The sequence below is a fragment of the Tinamus guttatus genome, unplaced genomic scaffold (assembly GCF_059628265.1).
Source record: "Tinamus guttatus ecotype Peru unplaced genomic scaffold, ASM5962826v1 Tinamus_guttatus_pri_ptg000749l, whole genome shotgun sequence".
NCBI lineage: Eukaryota > Metazoa > Chordata > Aves > Tinamiformes > Tinamidae > Tinamus > Tinamus guttatus.
In genome coordinates, this window is record NW_028289283.1 from 2280762 (window position 1) to 2303017 (window position 22256).

Here is a 22256-nt window from a genome sequence, read left to right on the forward strand (position 1 = left end):
AGGACCCAAATTCCAGCAGAGAGCTTGACAGGCAGCAAAGATTAGTCCTGCCTTGAATCACCACAGCAAACTTCATCAGATCCCTTCGAAGATAATAGCACTAGCTATAGGAGAAAAATAAAGAAAATAATTAGATTTAGTTAAGCTATCTAATTTGCCTTGTTCTCATTAGAAGTGATATAAAACTGCAGAAAGGCAGTGCTAGGACTGGTTTGACAGTGGGGGAAAAAAATGGGTAACTGCCAGTAAGTTCTTTTCAGATAGAGAAAGGAAGGAGAAATGTAATGGTTGATTAATGTTCAGACAGCTCCTATGGCATCTGTAAGAGGAAAATCAATTTTTAATTTTCCAATTATTGGCCACTGTGTCTGAATATGGTGGCCAAAGATATTATTTTCTTCATGTAGCCCATGCACTGTGATTAGAGTTAGCAGTCCAAACTTTCAGCAGCTTTCCTTGTTCCCACAGTGATCAACCCAAATCTGGTGCAGAGTGGGTAGAGGTGACAGAAAATATAGTAGACTCAGGGAGACTGCACTATTTCTGAACTCGGCTCTAATACACTCTGTGGCCTCTGCGGACACATTCCACTCTTCCTTTTTTTCTTGTCTGCTCAAACATGGATCAGGAATTGCTGCTTGCTGTGGCAGAACTGGTCTTTGATGGTAGCTAAGCTCTGAGTGATGCCTCAACATGATGGTAGCAGCCAGAGCTGCATACCTGAGATGTCCATGCAGGATCTAAATAAAACCACGCTGTATGGTGTGTGCTCTTTTGCCAGCAATTAAACGCACACAGCAATTTTAGTCCTTGTTTCCTTCTTTCTCTCCACAGTATGATTGTCCTTTCTGTCACAAATGGACTGAATCTGTCTTACTGGTCCAAAAAGTTTACTAGGTAGAACATATAAGGCTAGGGGAAATGCTGTCATTAGAAAACCATTGCTGTCAGTCCTACTGGCATAGGAAAGTCTATTGAGGGAGCAGGAATGCAACAGCTGGGACCAGGCTTGGATGTGGGGAACCAGGTGTTCCTCCTCCTTCCGCAATGGAGAAAGGCAAGAGAAGATCTTAGTCAGAGTGCATTGACTGCAGTCCAAATAAGAGCCATTAGCAAGCTTTTCTCTGCTGTGATACAAGAACAAAAATAAGTCTTTTGCTATCTCCAGAGAGAAGAGGTTGATCTTTAAACACAATAGCCTCAGTGACTGTGGGGAAGGGGCCTGTATCTTTAAAGCCAGGTACAGGGGAAGCTACAGCTCATTATTTTGTTTTATGCAGCCATTATTTTCTGGGTTATTTAATCACATGCAGATGTTTGAAAGGGCTGTTCAGCCTTGGACAAGGAAAAGGCTTTTCTCCTTTTTTTTGTGGCTGCAAGATTTTCACAAAAGGATAGTGTCCTCTCACGGTGTGGACAGCATTCAGCATATGATAAATATTACTGGAATATAAATGATTTGCATGAAAACTAGTAGAAACCTGACTTGGTTAATAGCACGGTTCTTACTAACAAATTGTAGACACTCTTGATCCAAAGAACTGCATTTAAAATATTTAATAGTGAATCTTGGAACTTTATTTCTTTAATATCCAAAGCTGAATTGAATGCCATACTTCTATCATACTTAAGGACATATTATTTTAGCCATAAAAGCAATGTTTAGTTAAAACGGGAATGCTTTTTTTTTAAAAAAAAAATCCAAATTATAATGTTAATCTCATTATAAAGTTAATCTCAGACAGCCTTCAGAAAATCTCTCCAAGTTTCCAGTATGTCCATTCAGTGAGTAGAACTTTTGTGATTACCTCTTTGAAAAAAAGCAGAGTAAAAACCCACCAAAATCTTATAGCCAATGAGAAACAGTGATGCTTGGAAATCCTAGGAGCTGACAGAGAAACTAAAGAAATAATATTGTTCTTATACATAGACAGACAAATTTTTGTTTAGAATAACTTGAAAATCGCATTGAAATTCAAATGGCTCCAACCTATCTATCAAGAGGTTTGAGGTTTCAGCACAGAACTGACTTACACCTGATATTCTGCTAATTAAATCAATTAGACAGTCTTCTCCTAGTAATTAAGTAGGGGCCTGGTTTCTGTTTCCAGTTAGTTGAGTACTACGGACTTCTAAAAGTGAGATTTGCTGACATGAATGCTTATGAAAGTAAACATCGTGCATCATTTCTCAAAAAAAATACCGGATTTCCAAAGCATGTGACTCTCTTAGCTCTAAAAATGGAATATAATTAATGTTGTTCCCTCCCCCGAGAAACAAGCAACAAGGCACAGTACCTTTTGGAATAGAACAGAAACTGAGGCAAATAAAATTCCAAGCGTTTATGTTGGAGGAAATTTTGCTGTTTGAATATCAATTTTTGGTTGAATAAATTATTTTTGGTCAAAGGAAAACTAAGTATTTTACTAATTGCATGACTGTGTGACTGTGCATTGCCCAGGCATGTTAGAGTCCGAAGCAGCCCCAGTGCCTTGAGCTCCACAACAGGGGGGCCCCCTGCCCAGTCCCAGCAGGGAGGTGGCTCTGTTAGGGGAGCTGCTGCTCTCCTGGGCACCAAAACTAGAACACCGAAGGGGACCAACACTACAGCTCCTGTGAAGCCAGGCACTTAAGTGTCAATATAATTGAAAACAGAATTTTGGACATGTGTGAGTTCAAGGAGATTAAATATAACAAATCGGTTTTGAGGAAAAGAAGAAGATTCATTTCAATCTTGATTTGCCTTTCAAGTTGTTTTTGTTTGCTTGTTTTTTTCCAGTAATTCCATAGAACTGAAACAATTTCAGTGGAAAACCCTTTACCAATCTCTGTGGGGAGTCAAGTGCTACAATTGCTCCATGTCTGTATCTAGCATTAAACAATCCTCAAGAAGCGCATCAGATCCAATTTCTAAGGACTGTAAAACAAGCTATAATGCTTTGTAAAGCCTTCCTTTTTTTCTGGATCTCTAATGAGCAGAGGTCCCAAATATTACAGCTGATGCAGCCTGGTCTGCCCACCATTAATACCTGTTTCTTAAGATTTTCCAGTTGAAAATAAAAGGTGTAGAGAACAACACCCTTAATGGGAGAGACAGTCCCTCAGCCTTCCCCCCACCCTCTACCCCCCGCATTTTCAGCAGGCTGCACTGTTTTCCAGAGGGCTCTGGAAAAACCCAGTGGTCCACCTGCTTAAAGTTCATTTACAGAATCAAGGCCCTTATAGTAGCATGGAGCTTTGAAGATTTACAGCTCTGCAGAAGTGCAAAGTTTTATGATTAATGGACCAGCAAATGCCAGAGAAGTAGGAAGATTTGAAACCTAGTATCTGTTTCTCAGAGAAAAAGACCCTTATGCACACAGATGGTAGGGTTTAACTTAAATGGGAAAAACAGCTTTTACTGTCAATGTTAAAAAAAAAAAAAGTAATAATTCCCAGAGGTTTGCACAAAATATATTTTCCAAAGTTCAGAAACCATACTGCTTTCTCGGGAAGACAAGGATTTTATTCTTTGGAAATTATTATCCTAACTTGATACAAAAAGATAAAGATAAGCCTTAATCTTTTAATTACTGAAGCTGAGAAATCCATCATCTGTGTTACTCACCAAGGCTCTTTCCACCTTCTAGTAGCTGCGCATAAAGTGTAGTTTGAATTGTTTTGGGATACTAACACAATGTTTTTTTTCTGACCAAAGATACATTTTCTCTGGAAATCTTGCTAAAATACCACTCTTCAGTAGAAATTCCCCAAAAAGAACTTATTCCACTTGACCCATGAGGATAAGTTACAATGTAGAACGTAGCTGCAGCTGTATGAGACAGTTTCATTCAACTTTCCACTTCCACAGATCCTCTCTAAAATAGCTTGACCTTTACAGCTGATATCTACAGCTAGTCAGGTGTATAAGAATGCTACACGTATTTCCTAGCCGATGCTCAAACACGTTTTCCATTTTAAAGATGGAAAAAATATACTTACATAAAGATGTGTTCATACCAGTTCAAATGCCAGTGGGGAGCAGGGGAGATTAAGATTTTCTCTGTGGCTGAGGTGTGTCGCAGCCCAGTGAGTTAACATGTGACAGCTGAGCTGTGCACACCTCTCCCGCCTGGATGTCCAAGCAAATCTTTTTATCTTTAATGTATGAAGGAAGCTACTGAAATTCCTTCAGGACATATTAAGTAATTCACCATCACAGAGTTAAACGCAAATATGCACAAAAAAGATATGCAGTGGCAGGCAACACAAGCACCCAATGTGCAGTGACATTGGGAAAATAGTTCTTTGTTGGGGAGAGGTTTGTTGCAGAGATTTGTTTTTCTAGGAAAATAATAATAAAAAAAATCAGGTTAGCGTGCCCTTGCTTAGAGAGCTTTTTAGCTGGTAAAAAAAAAACACCAGTGGCTCATAGGTAATTTCTTCTTATCCATCCAGAAAAGGCTAGAGAAAGAAGAGGAGGGGTCATGACTAAAATCTTGTTATGCTCTGCTAGCTCCCAGGCTCTGGAATACATCCTTGTCCCTTAGGGCAGGTGGTAGTCTACACCAGCCTAAAAAAAAAAAAAAAAAAAGGTTTAAGGACAGGTAAGAAGGGGTAGAAAAAGTGCCTTTTCCTTACATGGATTTGAAACATGTGGAGCTGCAGTTCAGGAGCAGGACAAAAAGTAACCATATACAGCTGTATTTTAGGTCCTTAATCTTTTTTTTCCAAAGCTATTTTCTCTCTTAAGCATACACATAAACCTTGTAATATCGAGCAGAAGAATGAAAGAATATTTGCATCTGACCTTCTTTTCCAACAGCAGCATCAAAATCAACTCCCATTCTGGTCTTTTAGCAAGGAAGCTGGTTAGTTTAACCATGAGTTTCTTTAAAGTATTTACAGAGGGAGAAATTTTTCAAACCTCTACGACTGTATCCCACGACTGTATCCCTGCTCTTTCTTCTCCTTTTGAGATGGCCGAAGGGAGCGCGCGTGGCCGGGCCCTGACCACCGGGTGTCGCTGCTCGATGCCGTTTTCTCTCTCGACTGGCTTTGCACCCTGCTTGGTTCACGTTAAAATAATACGAAATAATACCTTTTAATATTTTTGGTTCAATACATGCAGTAATAATCACTTTCCATAGACACTCTGAAAGTCAGTGAAAACGATGGCTTTATTTTTAACTTTTCATTTACAGATTGTGCAAATCAAAGGTTGGGGAAGCAAGAATTTGAAGTTATAAAATAAGCAGAAACAAAACTGAAACTAACTTATAGCTGCCTTAATTGTCCAAAGAAAGGAAAGGAAAGAAAACTTAAAACATCTTTGTCCTATGGGAGACCTACAGTCCATGTCAAACATCTGGGTGGGGTTATCTAAACGTAAAGGAGATATTTAAAAAAGGGGGCAAGGAGTCAGGTAAAACAGATGGCAAACAGAAAAAGAAACCTAAGAAGATAATATGGGAGGACTGCAGGAAATAGTAGCTATTATTTATATTACAAACACAATAGAGAACTCAGTTCAGGTCTTAATTTAAGAAGTAGTGTGCAGGGACTGAAAACTGGACATGAACCTCCTGTAAAACAGGGAATTACATTGTCATTATTCAGGATTCCTGTTCTACTATCCTTTTCCATGGCAGCGTTTTAAAATAATTTTTCCTTCTCAGGAAAAGCCATGGGAGGAAAACAATGAAGAAATGAAGCAGAAATAATTAAAGTGCATTAAAAATATATCGCATTGTATCTATGTGAGTTTCTCTTTTACATGCCTCTTGCCTCCTCTGGGTCTCTTTCTTGCTTTTTTGAAAAAGTTGCTACCAGAATGAGAAGTGTCCAGACTGAACCTCTACTTTCACCCATATCTGCCCAAATTACCTGCAGCATGCTTAGAAACATCCCCGCTCCTAAGGTTGCTTCCTAACAGACATAGTCATGTCGCACCACCCATGGATTTTAGGCATGCAGAGTATCCAAACTGGCTAATCTTAAGAGTGTAGCGATGTTCTAGGCTGGAGATGGGGAACTGCAGAAACAGATGTGAGTGAGGGGTTGGCTATGTCGGTATGTCAGAAGAGACCATTGCTCCGTAAGTAGTGACGCTGACGCTTCCTCAGCAGCACAAGGTTTGGCTTTGCTGAGAATTTTACAAGTTATGCATATCCAACTCTGGTTGCAAGGCCAACAAAACACTGAGTGGAAAGATGGCCAAAATTTTTATTCTCATGCTGCACTTTAGGACTACAGGGCAATAATTTCTAAAGGAATAGAATATATAAAGTAGAGCAGAGACAACATTTGTTTTTTTCTCAGTCCTCTCACTTTTTGAATGGTTTGAATGCTTTTGAATGGTTGAATGGTGCTATAGAATACAAAATAACACTTTTAAAGAGATCATCGCTTAATTTTTTTTGACTGCTTCAACAGTCAGAATTTGAAGTCAAAAGTTCAAGAGTTCAACCCTCTTCTTTGCTGGGCCTCAAATACTGCTTTTCTCCCCTCTTAGAAAGGAGTTGCTGCAAAATAAGCTGGCTTTACAGAAAGTATATTCTGCATTAGGGTATGGCGTATGTTTAAAAAGAAAATAAAAACTGAAGTTTTTGCAGTGCACAGAATGACAGATCGTTAATAATCCATCATATGCAGGTTTTACATCTGCCATTATAACTCTGAGGTCAGTTGGCCCTAGTAAAGCAGGAAGGAAATTGAAAGCCTCAGTGAACACGAACAAAAAGCTCCTATAAGTATGCAAAGCGACCCCAAGGCCACTATTCCCTGGAAATGCAAAATTCGGCTCTGTTTACATTTCTGTTTCTACAAGTAAATTCCTCGCTTCATGGAAAAGTCGCCAGACACACATTTTCTCTGCAATAGGCTTGGATAAAGGTGTAGCCTCAGTTGTGTTGTTCCTGGGAAGAGACACCTTCCCGACCCAAACAAGGCACACCATGCTGCAAGGTGGCGGCCGGTTCTCTTTGACAGATACAGGAAGGACTTCACCCTCTTTCACATGCATCAGGTCCATGCTAACTTGCAACTTCGCCAATGAGGTTATTCAGAAAGGGGAAGATCACTGACATGGTGGAAAGGAGCATTGAATAGCACATTGCTGTTTATAGAGAAAGAGGTATAACTTCTTTAAGAATCTCTCAGGAGAAATATCTTCATCAGAATGGTTATTTATTTTGACCTGTACCATACAGAAAAAAAGGGTTTATGTGAAAAAAAAAGAAAAAAATATATAATATTTGTGGCAAGATGCCGAAAACAGGCATAGATTTTTTCTGCTTGCCCAATACGCCGTCCAGACCAAGTCACATGGATAGGGGACAGGCCCCACCCTTTTTCCCTTCTGTAAGTAAAGCAACGTGTTTGAACCTTGTTCTCATAAGGAAGTGCACAGGCACCTTTTATTGAAAGTGCGTGCTCTCCATAGTGAAAGAGTATGAACGTATGTTTTGACGAAAGGCTGGAAAGAGTAAGTAAGTTGTCTTTTACTGAAAGGAACTGGTATGTCTGTGAGGCTGGCTCTGCTGAAAAAGAGTCCCTGGAAGAAAAGGAGAGAGGATACAGATCACCGTCACCCTGGGGTTGCTGGTGCAATAGAACTGAAAGGTAAAAAAAAATCTTTTCTGAACTTAGTTTCTTTCATACAGCACTTTTCTGTCTATAATCCAGCAAGAGACTCTCTGAATCTTATTATATGTGGATTAAAATGCTATATTTATCATAGTTAAATTGGTTACAGAGCAATGTATTTGAGGCTTAGCTGTAATGTTAAAAACAAAGGAAGAAAGGATTAGGATTAGGGTTTAGAGTTATGGTTAAGGTAATGCTTAAGGTTTAGAGTTAGGGTTAGGATTTAGGGTTAGAACTAGGGTGTAAAGTTAGGATGAGGTTTAGGGATTATGATTAGGGTTTAGGCTTAAGGTTAGGATTAGGGTTATCGTTGGGGTTTAGGGTTAGGGTTAGGGCTTTGTGTAAGTGTTAGGATTAGGGTTGAGGGTTAGGATTCAGGTTAAATATGCCATTTAGGGTTAGGGTGAGGGTTAGGCCTTAGGGTTAAATATGCCGTTTAGGATTATCTTTAGGGTTAGGGTTAGAGTTTAGGATTAAGGGTTGTAGTTAGGGTTTCAGTTCGGGTTTAGGATTAGGGCTAGTTTTGGAATTCGTCTTAGAGTTTAGAGTTAGAGTTAGGACTAAACATGCCAGTTAAGGCTAGGGTTTAGGCATTAGGGTTAAGTATGTCATTTAGGGTTAGGGTAAGGGTTAGGGCTTGGATTAAGGGTTGGAGTTTAGTGTTAGTGTTAGGGGTTAGGGTTATATATGCCATTTATGGTTAGGGTTAGCATTAGGCTTAAAATGTTTAGAGTTAGGGTTAGCATTAGGTTTAGGATTTAATGTTAGGGTTACAGTTAGGGTTTAGTTTCATGGTTAGCCTTAGAGTTTTGGGTTAGGGTTAGGGTATAGGATTTGTGTTAGGTGAGTGACACCTAGATGAGGTGACATCTAGGTTAGGTGAGTTAGGGTGAGTGTTGGGAGTTAGGGTTAAACATGCCATTTAGGGTTCAGGTTAGTGTTTAGGGTTAGGATTAGAGTAAACATTAGGGTTTAGGACTAGCATTAGAGTGAGGGCTAGGGATTAGAATTAAATGTGGCATTTACAGTTAGGGTTCAGGATTAGCATTAGTGTTTAGGATTTAGGGTTAGCATTAGTGTTAGGATTTAGGATTAAGGTTCTGGTTTATGGTTTAGGTTTAGCCTTAGAATTTGGAGTTAGGGTTAAACACACCATTTAGGGTTAGGGTTTAGTGTTAGTGTTAGGATTAGACATGCTATTTTGGGTTCGGGTTATGGCAGGATTTATGGTTAGGATTAGGATTTAGGGTTAGGGTTTAGCTGAGTTAGTGTTAGCATTAGTGTTAGGATTTCAGGCTAGGATTAGGAAGGGTTAGGGCTAAACATACCACTTACGGTTAGGGTTAGGTTTAAGTTTAGGGTTGGAGTTAGCATGAGAATTTAGTTTAGGGTTAGTGTTAACCATGCCATTTAGGGTTAAGATTTAGGGTTAAATTTTAGGATTATGATTTAGGGTTAGGGTTAGTTTTATGGTAGGAATAGGGTTTAGATTTTGGTTTCAGTTTTAGGGGTTAGGGTTAAGCAAGCCATTTAGGGGTATGGTTTCGGATTAAGGTCAGGGTTAAATATGCCGATTAGGGTTAGGATTTTGGTTTAGGATTTGTGTTAGGATTAAGTTTGTGGGTTAGAGTTTTGAGTTAGTCTTAGGCTTGTGGTTTAGGGTTAGGTTTTTGTGTTAGGATTAGGGTTAGAGTTGGCTTTAATGTTAGACTTTATGGTCAGTGTTAGGGTTAAACATGCCATTTAGGGTTAGCGCTTAGGGTTAGGGTTAGTTCTTCTCTTGCTTATTCAACCGGTTACATCCTTCCTAGCAACTACTGCCTGTCTTTACAAAACTACCTCTAGTTATTTATGCTTGTCTTGCATTTGCCTAGCACTGGCACGAGCATATGGCTCGTGAATTGAGTCTGGTATAAGGATCAACACTGACATTGCCTCTTTTTGGTTCCAAATCCCGTGGCTTTCTGTGTTGCAGTGAGACAAACTCCCCACTGAATAGCCGCAGATTTGGCCTGTGCTTGTGGGCCTTGGAGGTAGAAGGACAGCAGGACTTTCTAGTAGGGTTGACTTCCAGTAGAGGTGGCCCCCAGGAGAGTTAGTCTGTCTACACAAAACTGTTCTTAGGTTGGCGACTGCCAAATAAGGACTGTTTAGACGTAACCTCTGTAGGCTGCATAAATGGACTGAGTAGCAGCATCAAGGGGCATAACGTGAGGAGATATTGGACTTGCAAAGTGGGATCAAAACTCAACTTTGGGCTCAGGTTGACTTTGTTTTGAGTACAGGCCTGGAGGACTTTGATACATCTAGCTACCATGGTAGCTAAAGTCAGCACATGAAGCTGTAATATTAATAAACAACAAGAATGCCACAAATGTCCAGAAATGGCATAACCAATGTGCTTCTTAATCTAGGTTTGCTGAACCTAGGCCTGTGGCGGGACACCTTCCAAATCAAAAGCTATTTTATACACTTTGGAACTCCTAATATATATTTTCCCCTCATTTTTTTTTCTTTTGTCTCTGCAGACATGCATCTTAGAAGCTTATATTAATGAGCTTTCCTAGAAAAAATGAAGAAAAAAAAAACAAAAACAAAACAAACAAACAAAAAAACAAAACAAAAACAAAACAACCCACAAAGATTAAACATTCACCTTGCTGGTATATATCTTTTCTATCCTGTCTTTCTCTATCCTGCCCACTCAGTCATACATACTCTCAACCTTTTAATTTAATTTCCTTGCAATTGGCCTACAGTAATGTTTAAAGATGGTACAATGTTAAAGGTTTTGTTCTTTCAGTAGAATCAAGAGAAGGAAAAGGTGCAAGTTCACCACTACTGGATCTCAGAGAACCCACAGGAAACTGAGATTCTTTATTTCTGCTGCTCACAGAAATCTGTAGGCATTTTTTTTTGCCAAGTATTTGTTGATTGTGGTAGATCATTCCTAAAGGTATGGGAGATGACAATTCAATTCAGTTTTAAAGATAATAGTATATCGATGTGACATTTGGAAATAGAAGGAAAAGGTTTAGGGAAGAACAAAAAAGGAGTTAATATTGTTTCCTCAGAGGCCTGCAAAATCCAGAAAATTAATAATTTAGACTAGAGTTTTTAAACAGACAGAATGAGACCATGTAGCTACACTCCTTAATCTGATCTTTCAAGGTTCTTTTAATCATCCTATGAAATAATATGAAAATTCTTATTTTAGCTTCTTTCAGAGTTTCCAAGTTCTTGTCAAACCAAGTCGATGCAGGCACTAAAGGACATCTCTTACAGAAATTCATGTCTGAGAGGCAGTTCCTGCAAAGTGAGTGCTGCTTCTGCACAAAGCCTGGTTTGTCTCTAGCTCAGCCTAGTGAGGAAACTGGAAGAAAATAACTTGATTATAGTATAAAGAAGTAACCCTAAAGAGTAAACCACAAATTAAGATATAAAAAGCTTTAAAAAGCACGAATTACAAGCCAGCTAGTGACACTTTCCTTTTTAAACTCCATCCAGCATGATGGTGGTAGTTCCTTTCCTTGTCATCTGTAAGTAGTGGCATGAATAATGCCACTAACACAGGATTCCTTGTTGTCTTTTCATACTCTTCTGGTCTAGCAGTACATGTTGGGGGTGAGATTTTTTACCAAGACAGCTGTGCTGAAAAAGCAACAGATTAAAAGCAGTAATATTACATTTTTACAAGCAAAATGTGTTTCATTTCTCAGAGTCACCACCAGAGCAAGGCGCAGGTTGAGCTGTACGGCTGCATCTGATGCACAAGTGCTTATCACATGTTATGTAACAACCTTTTGTAGCAATATCCTGCCTCGACTTAAAGGTGTGCCCTTGGCCCTTTAGGAGACTGGACTCTGAACTCTAGTTTGAATTTTATAATGCACCTTTAAAGGGTGCTTCGGTCTGGTTCTTAGCATATAGTGTACAAGTAATGGTCGTAATAACTGGGGCCAAGTCTACCTGGAGGCCTGTGGCCAGTGGTGTCCCCCAGGGATCAGTACTGGGCCCAGTGCTCTTTAACTTGCTCATCAGTGACTTGGGTGAGGGCACAGAGTGCACCCTCAGCAAGCTTGCAGATGACACCAAACTGGGTGGAGTGGCCGACACGTCCGAGGACTGTGCTGCCACTCAGAGAGACCTAGACAGGATGAGCAGAGAGGAACCTCATGAGGTTCCTCAAGGAGGCAACAAGTGCAGGATCCTGCACCTGGGGAGGAATAACCCCAGGCACCAGGACAGATTAGGGTTTGACCTGCTGGAAAGCAGCTCCGCAGAGAGGGATTTGGGAGCCCTGGTTGACAACAAGTTAACCATGAGGCAGCAATGTGCCCTCGTGGCCAAGAAGGCCAATGGGATCCTGGCCTGCATCAGAAGGAGTGTTGCCAGCAGGTTGAGGGAGGGGAACCTGCCCCTCTGCTCAGCTCTCATGAGGCCAATGGATACCTGGAGTATTGGGTGCAGTTCTGGGCTCCCCAGCACAAGAGGGACATGGAGCTTCTTGAGAGGGTGCAGCATAGAGCCACGAAGATGTTTAAGCATTTGGACTGGACTGGAGCATTTGTCATATGAGGAAAGACGGAGTAAGCTGGGCCTGTTTAGTCTGGAGAAAAGAAGACTGAGAGGAGATCTTATCCACATGTACAAATACCGGAGGGGTGAATGTAAGGAGGATGGGGCCAAGCTCATCTTGGTGGTGGCCAATGACAGGACAAGGGGTAATGGGTGTAAGTTGAAACACAGGAAGTTCCACCTCCATATGAGGAAGAACTGCTTTCCTGTGAGGGTGACCGAGCCCTGGAACAGGCTGCCCAGAGAGGTTGTGGAGTCTCCTTCGCTGGAGATCTTCCAAACCTGCCTGGATGCCACCCTGTGGCACGTGCTCTAGCTGTCCCTGCTGGAGCAGGGGGGTTGGACTAGACGGTCTCTAGAAGTCCCTTCCAACCTCAGCTATTCTGTGATTCTGTGGAAACAGGAAGCCATGTGATCCAAACTCATATGGGGAAAGGCACTTCTGAGAGGCCGCTGCCATGTTTAAGATATCTTTTGGAGGCTTGAGATGATGGTGTGTCAGTGTCGCAACTTCAGCAAGATTGGGAAATTACATTTTGCTTCATTCTCAAAGTTAGTTAACATACCTTCAGTAGGACAGATAGTCATCTCTTATTTCTCTACCAAAGGATGTGTTTTCTTTTCTTTTTTCTTTTTCAATTTCTCCCCTTCTCTCCTTGCCATACTGCCCTCATTCTTTTTTTTTTTTTTTTGTGTGTGTGTGTTTTGCTGTAAATATCGAGCTGAAGTGTATGAAGAAACTATTGCTATCCAAAGCAGTATCTGGAAAATTCCTTTCTCTTGAGGGGAAAAAAAGGACTCTCTAAAGCACAACGCAAGCTGTGATCTGTGTAGATGCACTTAGCAGCACAAGGTGAGAGGGATTGTACCACTGGACCTACAGTATGCCAGTTGCAGGGTTTTTTTCTACTTCCCTCCATGTTTCCCTATTCGCTTTCCCTTCTCATCTATGATAGTACTGAACTATGGGTAAAAATAAACTGTGAGTTTAGGGCTTGTCTATTTTCTAATGCTAATTTTATGGGGAAGTTTTTTTGTGTTTTCCTCTTTTCTCTGCTGTCTAAACAAGAAAATAAAAAGTGCATCTATACAGATCTCAGCTTGCACCCTATTTTAGAGATTTCTCATACCAAAGAAGTGGCTTATCTAAGTTTTGCTATATTGAATGCTTTCTGAAAATAATAGCAAAAAGCATAGAGTGCCACAGCTAAAATAATTCTAATTATAAATATATGAAGCTCTGTCAAAATCAAGTTAAAATCTTTTAGTAAAAGTAGTGTTGGAAATGAGGCAACAAATCACTTGAGATTTCTTTCCTTTTCAATAATAACCAGAGACTTTTTTTTTTCTTCTTTCTTCCTCATGACTAGACTAGAGAAAGAATAGTTTTTAGGGCGAGTAACAAAAAGAAGTGTTGAAAGCCTGCAACTTCTTTACTGTGTCTGAATGAAGCAACTAACAAACAGCTTCACAGCTCTGCACAGGAAGTCTTCCCAAAGGATAAGCCATCAGAAATCAAACTGCAGTCTGGTAACCTTCCTGACTGAGTTTTTCTGCCAAGTGTCTGTAAAGAAGCAGGACACCCTGGGCACTTTGCACACTTTCCTTTCCAGGGCTGTGTCTGGGAACTCTTGCAGAATTTAACTATGATAGAAAGTTGCCTTCTGCAGAGCAGCTGCTCTGTGGGGTTCTACAAAATGTTGAATTGGTGGGCACAGCTAACTGTTATCCCAAAGGCAGGAGTTAAAAATGTGTGGGGTTGCAAGGTGTCCTATTCTCACTGACTTCTTTAGAGCAGTTATAGGTGTCTGTGTATGTGTGTGCATGTGGTTTTGTTTAACTCCCAAATGCAAGTCTCCATGTTTAGGATTTAAACATCCTGTTGGAAACGTATCAGAAACAGTGCTATATTCACAGCAGCAAATAGCTGAATGACATTCCAGACAGGAAGGAATTAGCTAAAATTTGTTTCTTTCTCATTCTGAGTGTGCGTGTGTTTTTTTGTGTATGAATTTGGAACTTGTTTGAGAGAGAACAGTGGGAAGGGAAGCCTCCTATTTTGGCTTTACAAAGAGCCTTTGGTGACAGCTTCTGGATATGTGTGTAGTTTTGTTTGACTTTGCACGCATGGGGCATTGAATGGAGATGGAGATGTTGGAGGCAGCTTACTGGTGGTGTTGAGGGCTGGTTGCGCACATGTCCTTGCAAATGGAGGCCAGAAGGGAAATGAGTGTAATGCAAAGTCAAAACCTAAGAGTATTTTTACACTGAGTGGGACTGTAACTTGTTAAGCTATGCTGCACTTGGAAATAGGAAGTGTGTGCATGCATGCTGTGGGATTGATATGTGTAGCTGGACAAGGCCAAATTACACTAGGTCTGTGTCACTGCACCATCCTTTGCATGGCTGTAAGCTTACAAGACGCTTGAGTCAGATCCCCTTCAGTGAAGATTTTGAGAACATTGTAATATATATATGTATTAATAGATATGTATGCTACATCTGTGTTTGTGTGCACATATACATTCATTCATATGTATATATATATTTTTTTTTCCTAATGTTTGGGCTAGTTCTTGTTTGCTTTCCTACCTGCAGTACTCGGGGCCCAGACTTTTCAAAGATTCCTGTGTAAGTAGAATTCATTTATTCAGATGCTTATTTCTTAATGTCGTTTTAACGTAGTACAGGCCTCTCTTTTGCAGTGCTTTGATGAAACATTTTTTTTCTTGCATCCTGAGGATCAATTATATTGCTATGATCTTTCCTGTTTTTCTGCACTACAGCCCAACATTTGAATACTCCTTAAATTTCCTCATATTTCGTATCTAAGCCACCTGTGCATTTCTGTTTCTCCTGAAAAATCTGTCATCGGTGATTGTGAGAAACTTCTCTTGCTTGCTAAACTGGGCTACTTCTTGTCTTTAAACCACGTCAGGGGTTCTGAGCAAATAACATCAGTTGGAAAGTACCTTCTACTCTTGCACTGAGACAAAACAATGATGTGCATAAAGCTCTTGGGCTGAGCAATTATTGAAAGAATCTCACTCAGGAACCCAATTCAATTAAGAGCAATGCAGTGAATAATCTTATTCCTATTAATTTATTGCCTGGATTTCTCTTTGCTCTGTAATCAAATTCCTCTTCTAGAGAACAGTACTTCTATGGCTCCCAAGTACCGCAACGTTTACCAAACTGAGTTTGGTGAAAGCTTCTGTAGAAATGTCAAATTCTGGTTGGTGTTAATGAAAACTGTCTGTTTTATAAGTCATTAAAATGGAGAAAATGTTCTTGCAGGGACCATGACGTCTTCATCAAATGATGCCAATATGGAGGAAATACCTTTGGAAGATGATGAGCGAGACAGCATTGAATACAGGATCCTAATGGCCTATGCCCAGCGGCGGTTGTCTGCCGATAAATATGGGAAACTTCTGCAAAAGGAAGCTAATGTGCAGAAATCCTTGTCCTTAATCAGGAGAAGAGTGGAGACTGAAAATCAAGGCAATAAAGATGGGCGAAGACAGACAAAGATTTTGCATGCTGAGAGTTTGAAACACCCAAGCCAAAAGAAAAGAACACAAAGATATCTCTCAAAATATTTCTCTTCCAAAGAAAGAGAAAAACATGAAAAATCCCCCAAACCTTTAGTGCCCCAAAGTTCCACAGTGAATTTCTGTCTTTCTCCGGAACAGCTTGAGAGACCTTTAGAAATGAATCATGAGAATCTGACAGGTATTTTTTAGTTCTTTCTTTTTGCTCTGGTATATTTGTCTTTAACTATCTCTCCAAATAACTTTAACAGCTAGTAGTCTGTGGAAAGGCAGGAAGAGCAGGAAGGTTTTTTGATTGCTCGGTTGTATTTATGCTAGTTCTATTGAGTTCCAATTAGGAAGTCAGATTGGCAGATCTTCACTAGTGCTTGCACACGATACTCATAATTGTTTGTTTGTTTGTTTTCCACCGTACCACATTAAATTACATACAATTGTACAGGTTGCCTTTTCCGAGCATTTCATACCTGACTAGAAATAAATTGTAAAACTTTGGTCAGACAGAAGATTTCCACACAAAAATCAGGAAAGAGAAGCTGTATGAAAACCTGCTCAAGAGCTTTATCATAGGATACATACTCCATGTTGAAGACCAATTTGCTAGACTCAGCTTTATAATCTGTAGCACCATGCCATTGACAGCAACCAAACATAAGCACAGAGAAGCCCTGTACCTCTAAGCTGCCTTTCATAATTCTCACTGTTATTAGAGCTCAAATGGCAACAGTCTTCTGGAATTATTTTAATGATGTCCTCTATATATTACCAGTGCCTCAGAATTCCTCTCAAGTATAGTCTGTGGTTGAGGAGAGAAGGTTTAAAAAAAATACAGTGTTTGATCTGAGGCTGGTTGAGAAGGAGCAGATCTCACTTTTGAGAAAGCTGAAGAGGCACTTTCCCATAGTAAGTCTGAACCTGCCCTCCCATGTAGAGGAAGAAGAGATGGTGGGTGGCAGTTATTCATCTAAATTTAGGAATCTCATTGATGTAAATGACTTTTTGTATCCCAGTCCCCAGAGCCAGTGGTCCATCACTGCACTTGATGAGCTTTATCTGGAGTACTGTGTCCAGTTCTGGACTTCCCAATACAAGAGGGTCGTGGAGCTGCTGGAGAGAGTCCAGCACAGGACTACTAGGATGATCAGGGGCCTGGAACATCTGCCCTACGAGGAGAGGCTGAGGGAGCTGGGCCTGTTCAGCCTGGAGAAGAGAAGGCTGAGAGGGGATCTAATCAGTGTATATAAGTACCTCCAGGGAGGGAGTGAGGAGATGGAGCTGGCCTCTTTTCAGTGGTTGCCACTGATAGAACTAGAGGAAACAGCCACAAACTGAAGCACCAAAACTTCCATGGGAATTTAAGGAAAAAATTCTTAACAGTGAGGGTGACAGAGCACTGGAACAGGTTGCCCAGAGAGGTTGTGGAGTCTCCTTCTCTAGAGATCTTCAAAACCCGCTTGGATGCAGTCCTGTGCCATGTGCTCTAGGTGACCCTGTGTGTGCAGGGGAGTTGGACTAGGTGATCTCTAGAGGTCCCTTCCAACCTCAGCTATTGTATGATTCTATGATTTATCTTTTTTTTTAACTCTGGAAAATAAGTCATGCCTTAACTTCTCATAAAAGATTGAGAGTGATGATGTATTAAGCAGTTATATACAGTATATGATAGGTTACAATGGTGTTTTCATATAAATAATGGTGTTTTGTTTAATTTGTCCCAACTTGGTACTGATGGCTTAAGGACCTGATAATGTTAGACATTTCTGAGGATTATCCATCACTCATGTCTCCAGACTGAAGTCCAACCAGTTTAACTGTCCTGGACCAGTTCCTACTCACTAAACCCATAATTCTCCCTGCTGTCAAATCCAGCTATATCTCCCAAGAGAAATTCTTTGCCTCCATCTGGTGCATTTTGCTGCAGGGAAATGACTATGACTTTCCATAGTTTCATTGCCAAGGACATATGTCCGCATCCAGATATCGCATTCTGTAATATCAAATTTCTTTTCCTTTTAAAAACAAAACAAAACAAAAACACCCATTTGATTTCCTTTTTATTTTGACATTGTCAAAGAAAGCTCCCAGGAGTTTTGGGCATCAATTCCGTGATGGTCCCGCCACGGTATCACCATTTGCCCTGCAGGTGGCAGCACGGGCTCAAACTAAAACCTCACCAGGCTTGGTTTAACCTCCCCGAAGCTGGTGTTTAACTTCAAATCCATGATTTACCTGCCCTTCAGCAGACTGCTGGACAAAATCCTAAAACTGTATTATTTGTGACATATATTGCTAGCAGCTGTGATGCTACTCTGCATTAAGGCTACTCTGCAAAAATGAAAATGCTTTGGGGGATTACTTGTCTAAATAGCAGACCTGTTCTGTTTAAAATCAGTTGCCTAATCTGTTTCCAAAGCCATAATCATACACCATCACTAAGGGTCTGATTCCCTTCCTAGGAGTAAAGCAACTTCTGGACAAACTCTGCATGCACTTGAAGGGAAGGAAATGTCTTGGGGTTTGATTCACCAATCTTGAAATTCAGTTTTTATTGACTTTATTAACCCCTGCTGCCCTCACAACAAACTCTACTTGTGGATTTTACACCCATGTTATGGGTCAGGCTGCTGTTGAGCCTTTCTCACTGTCTGCTGGTGGTGGAGATCACTGTCACTTGATGGGGTAGATCAAATTTCACATTCCAACCTCAGGGAGGATAATTGCAAGGAAAGGTAACTCGCAGCTGACACAAACCTTGCTATAGCTCTTCCCTGTAGCTCTGTGTGCTGTAGGGTAGAGCTATACATAGCTGTATTCCCTATGTGCTGTAGCAGGTGGTCCTTTATGCTCCCCTTTTGAGGGTCCTAAACAGGCATCATTACACAAGGTGGGTAAAGCCAGCCTGGCTGAAGGGTGCTGAGTCTCCCAATATTCATGTCTATTTAACAGATGTGCCAAGCAGTGGAGAAGTGTTTGTGGTAGAGGTTCCTCTGCAGTGCAGCCTGCTACTCTGTGCTCGGGATCAACTGGTGGAAAAGGCGAGAGAAATGCAATCTTTTCTAATTCTGGGCCTAAGTGTGAACACAGGCCACTCACAAACCACTTGTGATAGCCTCAAAGATTCACTATAGAGCCATTCTCTCTAGTTTCTTTATCTATGATGTGCAAGGAGGTATGCTAGTGAGCAACACTCACACTTAATTCTGTATGGCTGCTGCATGGTTACGTGCTACTCAAAAACTAGAGAGGGGTTGTAATCTTGACTCTCTAAATTATTATCACCTGAACTTAGGCAATAGCAAAGCCCATATGTCTCTGGATATCCTCTGGGCACTGCCACCTAAGGGGATATGTAAATGGGTAAAGCTTTATTTCCTAGAAATATTAATTACCTTTTTTTTTTTTTTTCCTTCCCAATCAGATGAGAAGGCAAATGTCGACCACATTGCAGACAGGCTGGCCAAGCTTGTTACTTCCAGATTTCAGCCATCTCCTTCAGAGGTGTCATTCAAGTTGTTTTATAATCAGAGTCCACAAAGACAAAGTAGAAGTGCTACTGATGGAAGTAAGGATGAAGAAAGTGGTAAGGATGAAGAATTTTATGTTCATAGGAAGTATATCATGTTGGTATTATCCGCTGGGGCATTTTTCTATAGAGCTGGTGAAGCAGTCATGCGTTCTGGGATCAGATACTATGAAGAAACAAGTTTGCTTTTCTGAGTCTTACTCTATCAATCACCTACGTTTCAGAGGCTGCTCTGGCTGCATAAGTCCTGTTCACTACTGCAATAAAAAGACCATCTTTAAAAATCCAAGGAAGTGTGTGACTTGAGACAAAGAACGTAGAGGTGAAGTGACTTAAGGTTACAGTGCAGTGCCAGGAGCAGCAGAGATGGGAACAAAATAATATACTGAGCATCAAAGATCAGAGACCTGTTCCTTGGGAAATAATATCTTGGTTAAAGGCCAGTCCCTCTCTGGTGAGGGTTCAACACTGGTTAACAATTTCTTTTAAAAGTCTGAGTTGCTTGTCTTCTATAATGTCTGCAGAGGTCTCATATAAGCTTTCTATGAATTTGTGGTTAGAATATGACAAACCTGGAGACAGTTCTAGTGAGTTATGGAAAGCATAGCTGGTAATGATGGGGGGATATTTCTTCTTTATTAGAAGTTAATTTTTCTTGGGCTTCTACTAGCTGTTCTTTTACACTATCTTGTTATTGGTCATGCCCCACAGCAAAAAGGCCTAGCAAAGGGATGTTAAATCCCTCATCTTTTCCAGATTCTTAACTGCAGTAAAATGTTGGACAGATGGAGAAACAGAGCTACTTGAAACATGCAGACTTGAACAGTGAGCTTCTGCCTAAAGCCTAGACACAGAACTCCTTGTGATTTTTTCCACAAAATAGCATCTGTTTTCATGATTAGTTGACACCAAAGTTTTTGCTGTAAATTAGTATTTGGGACCTACTAGAAGGCTCTGGTGTTCATGTTGCTGTTCTTTGTTTAACAGATGAAGAAAAGATAATACAAACAATAGTTGCACTGTTAAGACAATCAGGGGATCAACTAGAAGAAAAGGTAAATACTTCTGTTTTCAGCAGGTGGACAGACTTGATATTGTGTTTGTGTGCATACATACACGTGCGCTAGAGAGGGATTAAACATTTGTTGGGAATTAATGTTTTGTAACACAGCTCTTGCTGTTTCTGTCCCGAACTTCTCTTTCCACACTTGGGTGGTTTTGAAACAGTTGCCATTTAGTCTGAAATCTTTCTTAAGACCAGAGGACTAGCACAAATAAATGTTGGAGAGTGGGGAAAGACAATAAAGAGGTTGGACAGATCCTTGTCTAGTTGCTGTTGTGTTTCATAGGGAGTTGAGCATTTGACTGAGTGTGAAAATTCAAACTGAGAATGGAAGCTCTTGGCTTGCCATTAAACTGGGAGCACAAGTTGTTCCCAATGAAAGGAGGGAAATGAGGAGTGGGATTTGTGTGTCTTCTCTTACAATCAGCACCATTATCTGTCTACCTACAGATGCTTTACTTTCCCAATGAGATGGGGAAAGCAAGTACCACAAAAGTTTAACCAATCCTTATTCTTATTTTCAGATTGAAAAGGACCAGACTTTCTATCAGTATTTGGTAAATAGGCTGTCCTATGCCTTCTTTGAGGGGCTCATTGATCTAACCCTGACGGCTGTCTCAGCAGAGTCGACAAGCGAGACAGAAGGCCAAGCACAGTGCACCAAAGCTGCCTTTGCACTGGAACTTGCCACCAGACTTACTGCTGTGGACAGCCATCCCATGAACATGATCCTGGGCTTTGGAGTAAAGTACCTCAGAGAACACTTTACACCTTGGATTCAGTACCAGGGTGGCTGGGTATGAGTATTCCTACTTTGACTTATAGGCTCTGACACCTACATTCACAAAACTAGAATGAGCCAAAGGCAAACCAAAACAAAAAAAGTGTTCTTTAACACAATGTGTGCTTATGCTGTGGAATTCTTTACTACAGGATGTTCTCTGGACTGAAAGATTTTTGTTTACATAGACCCAAAGATCAATAGGAGAAATTCATGAAAGGCTTTTTAAAAGCTAATTAAATATAAAACAATATATCTGTCCAAGGCAGCATCACCAGGAAAGTTTACTACATGCTTACCCTAAACTTACACTTCTACGTAGCAGTCTGCTCTTAGGCAATTCTGAAGACAAGATGACATTCAGTAATTCATACTGTCTGCCCTTGTGATCTGTATGCTTCCACTTTGCCTGTACATAAAGGTATCTGTTTATCTTCTTGTTCCTTTTTCAAAGTTGGTTGTGTAAGGTGTTCTTTTCCTAGCAGTGGTCTTGAGCTGCTGCCCATTGTAGTTTATATGCCTGGATTTGTTGTGAGGCATTGTCAGTGGAGCTCCTAGTTGCTTTGTTCCTCATGAAGTGAATGAGAAACATTCAGGATCTGTAAAGTGTATGTCCATTCCAAAAGATAGAATATGAGGATATTTGATGGTATGGTCATGAAATCCTGCTAGAAAATGTACTGATTGCACATTTGAAAATATACTGAGGTTCCTCAGTGCTTCAGTAATTGCAGCTTTTCTTCCTCTGTTACAGGAGAAAGCTCTAACTTTGCAGGATCAGGAAGAAATTGAATAATCATGCAATCATTCTTCAGGGTGCATAAAGACTTCAGTGAAGGAATATGCTGGATCTTACCACGACCCAATGCGATAATGATTACTGGCTATTTATTTTTATTCCCAAGGAAGGTTGCAGTGTTTTCACTGAAATTGCACTGCAAAATGCGCTGCAGATGCCAGTGAAACTATTTATGATTTGGAAGCTGTTTTGTGCAGCGTATTTTGCGACGGAGCCACTTCTAGCCCACTTGGATGATGACTACTGTATTTCCATCTCCTGTGAATCCCCAGTCCCCAGTGGATAAAGTTTGGAACATCTACTAAAGTTGTCAAATCATAGTGTTCCTTCTT

At 40.5% G+C, this 22256-nt stretch overlaps 1 protein-coding gene across 1 annotated transcript; it reads left to right on the forward strand.

The window, feature by feature from the left end:
* The first annotated feature begins 15505 nt into the window (after window positions 1–15505).
* Window positions 15506–22032, forward strand: BCL2L14 (BCL2 like 14). The gene is made up of 5 exons (XM_088537379.1): window positions 15506–15939; window positions 19177–19338; window positions 20269–20336; window positions 20869–21141; window positions 21880–22032. Exons 1-5 carry the CDS (start codon window positions 15507–15509, stop codon window positions 21919–21921), a joined length of 978 nt encoding a protein of 325 aa, XP_088393505.1. The 5' UTR covers window position 15506; the 3' UTR covers window positions 21922–22032.
* Window positions 22033–22256: the final 224 nt, after the last annotated feature.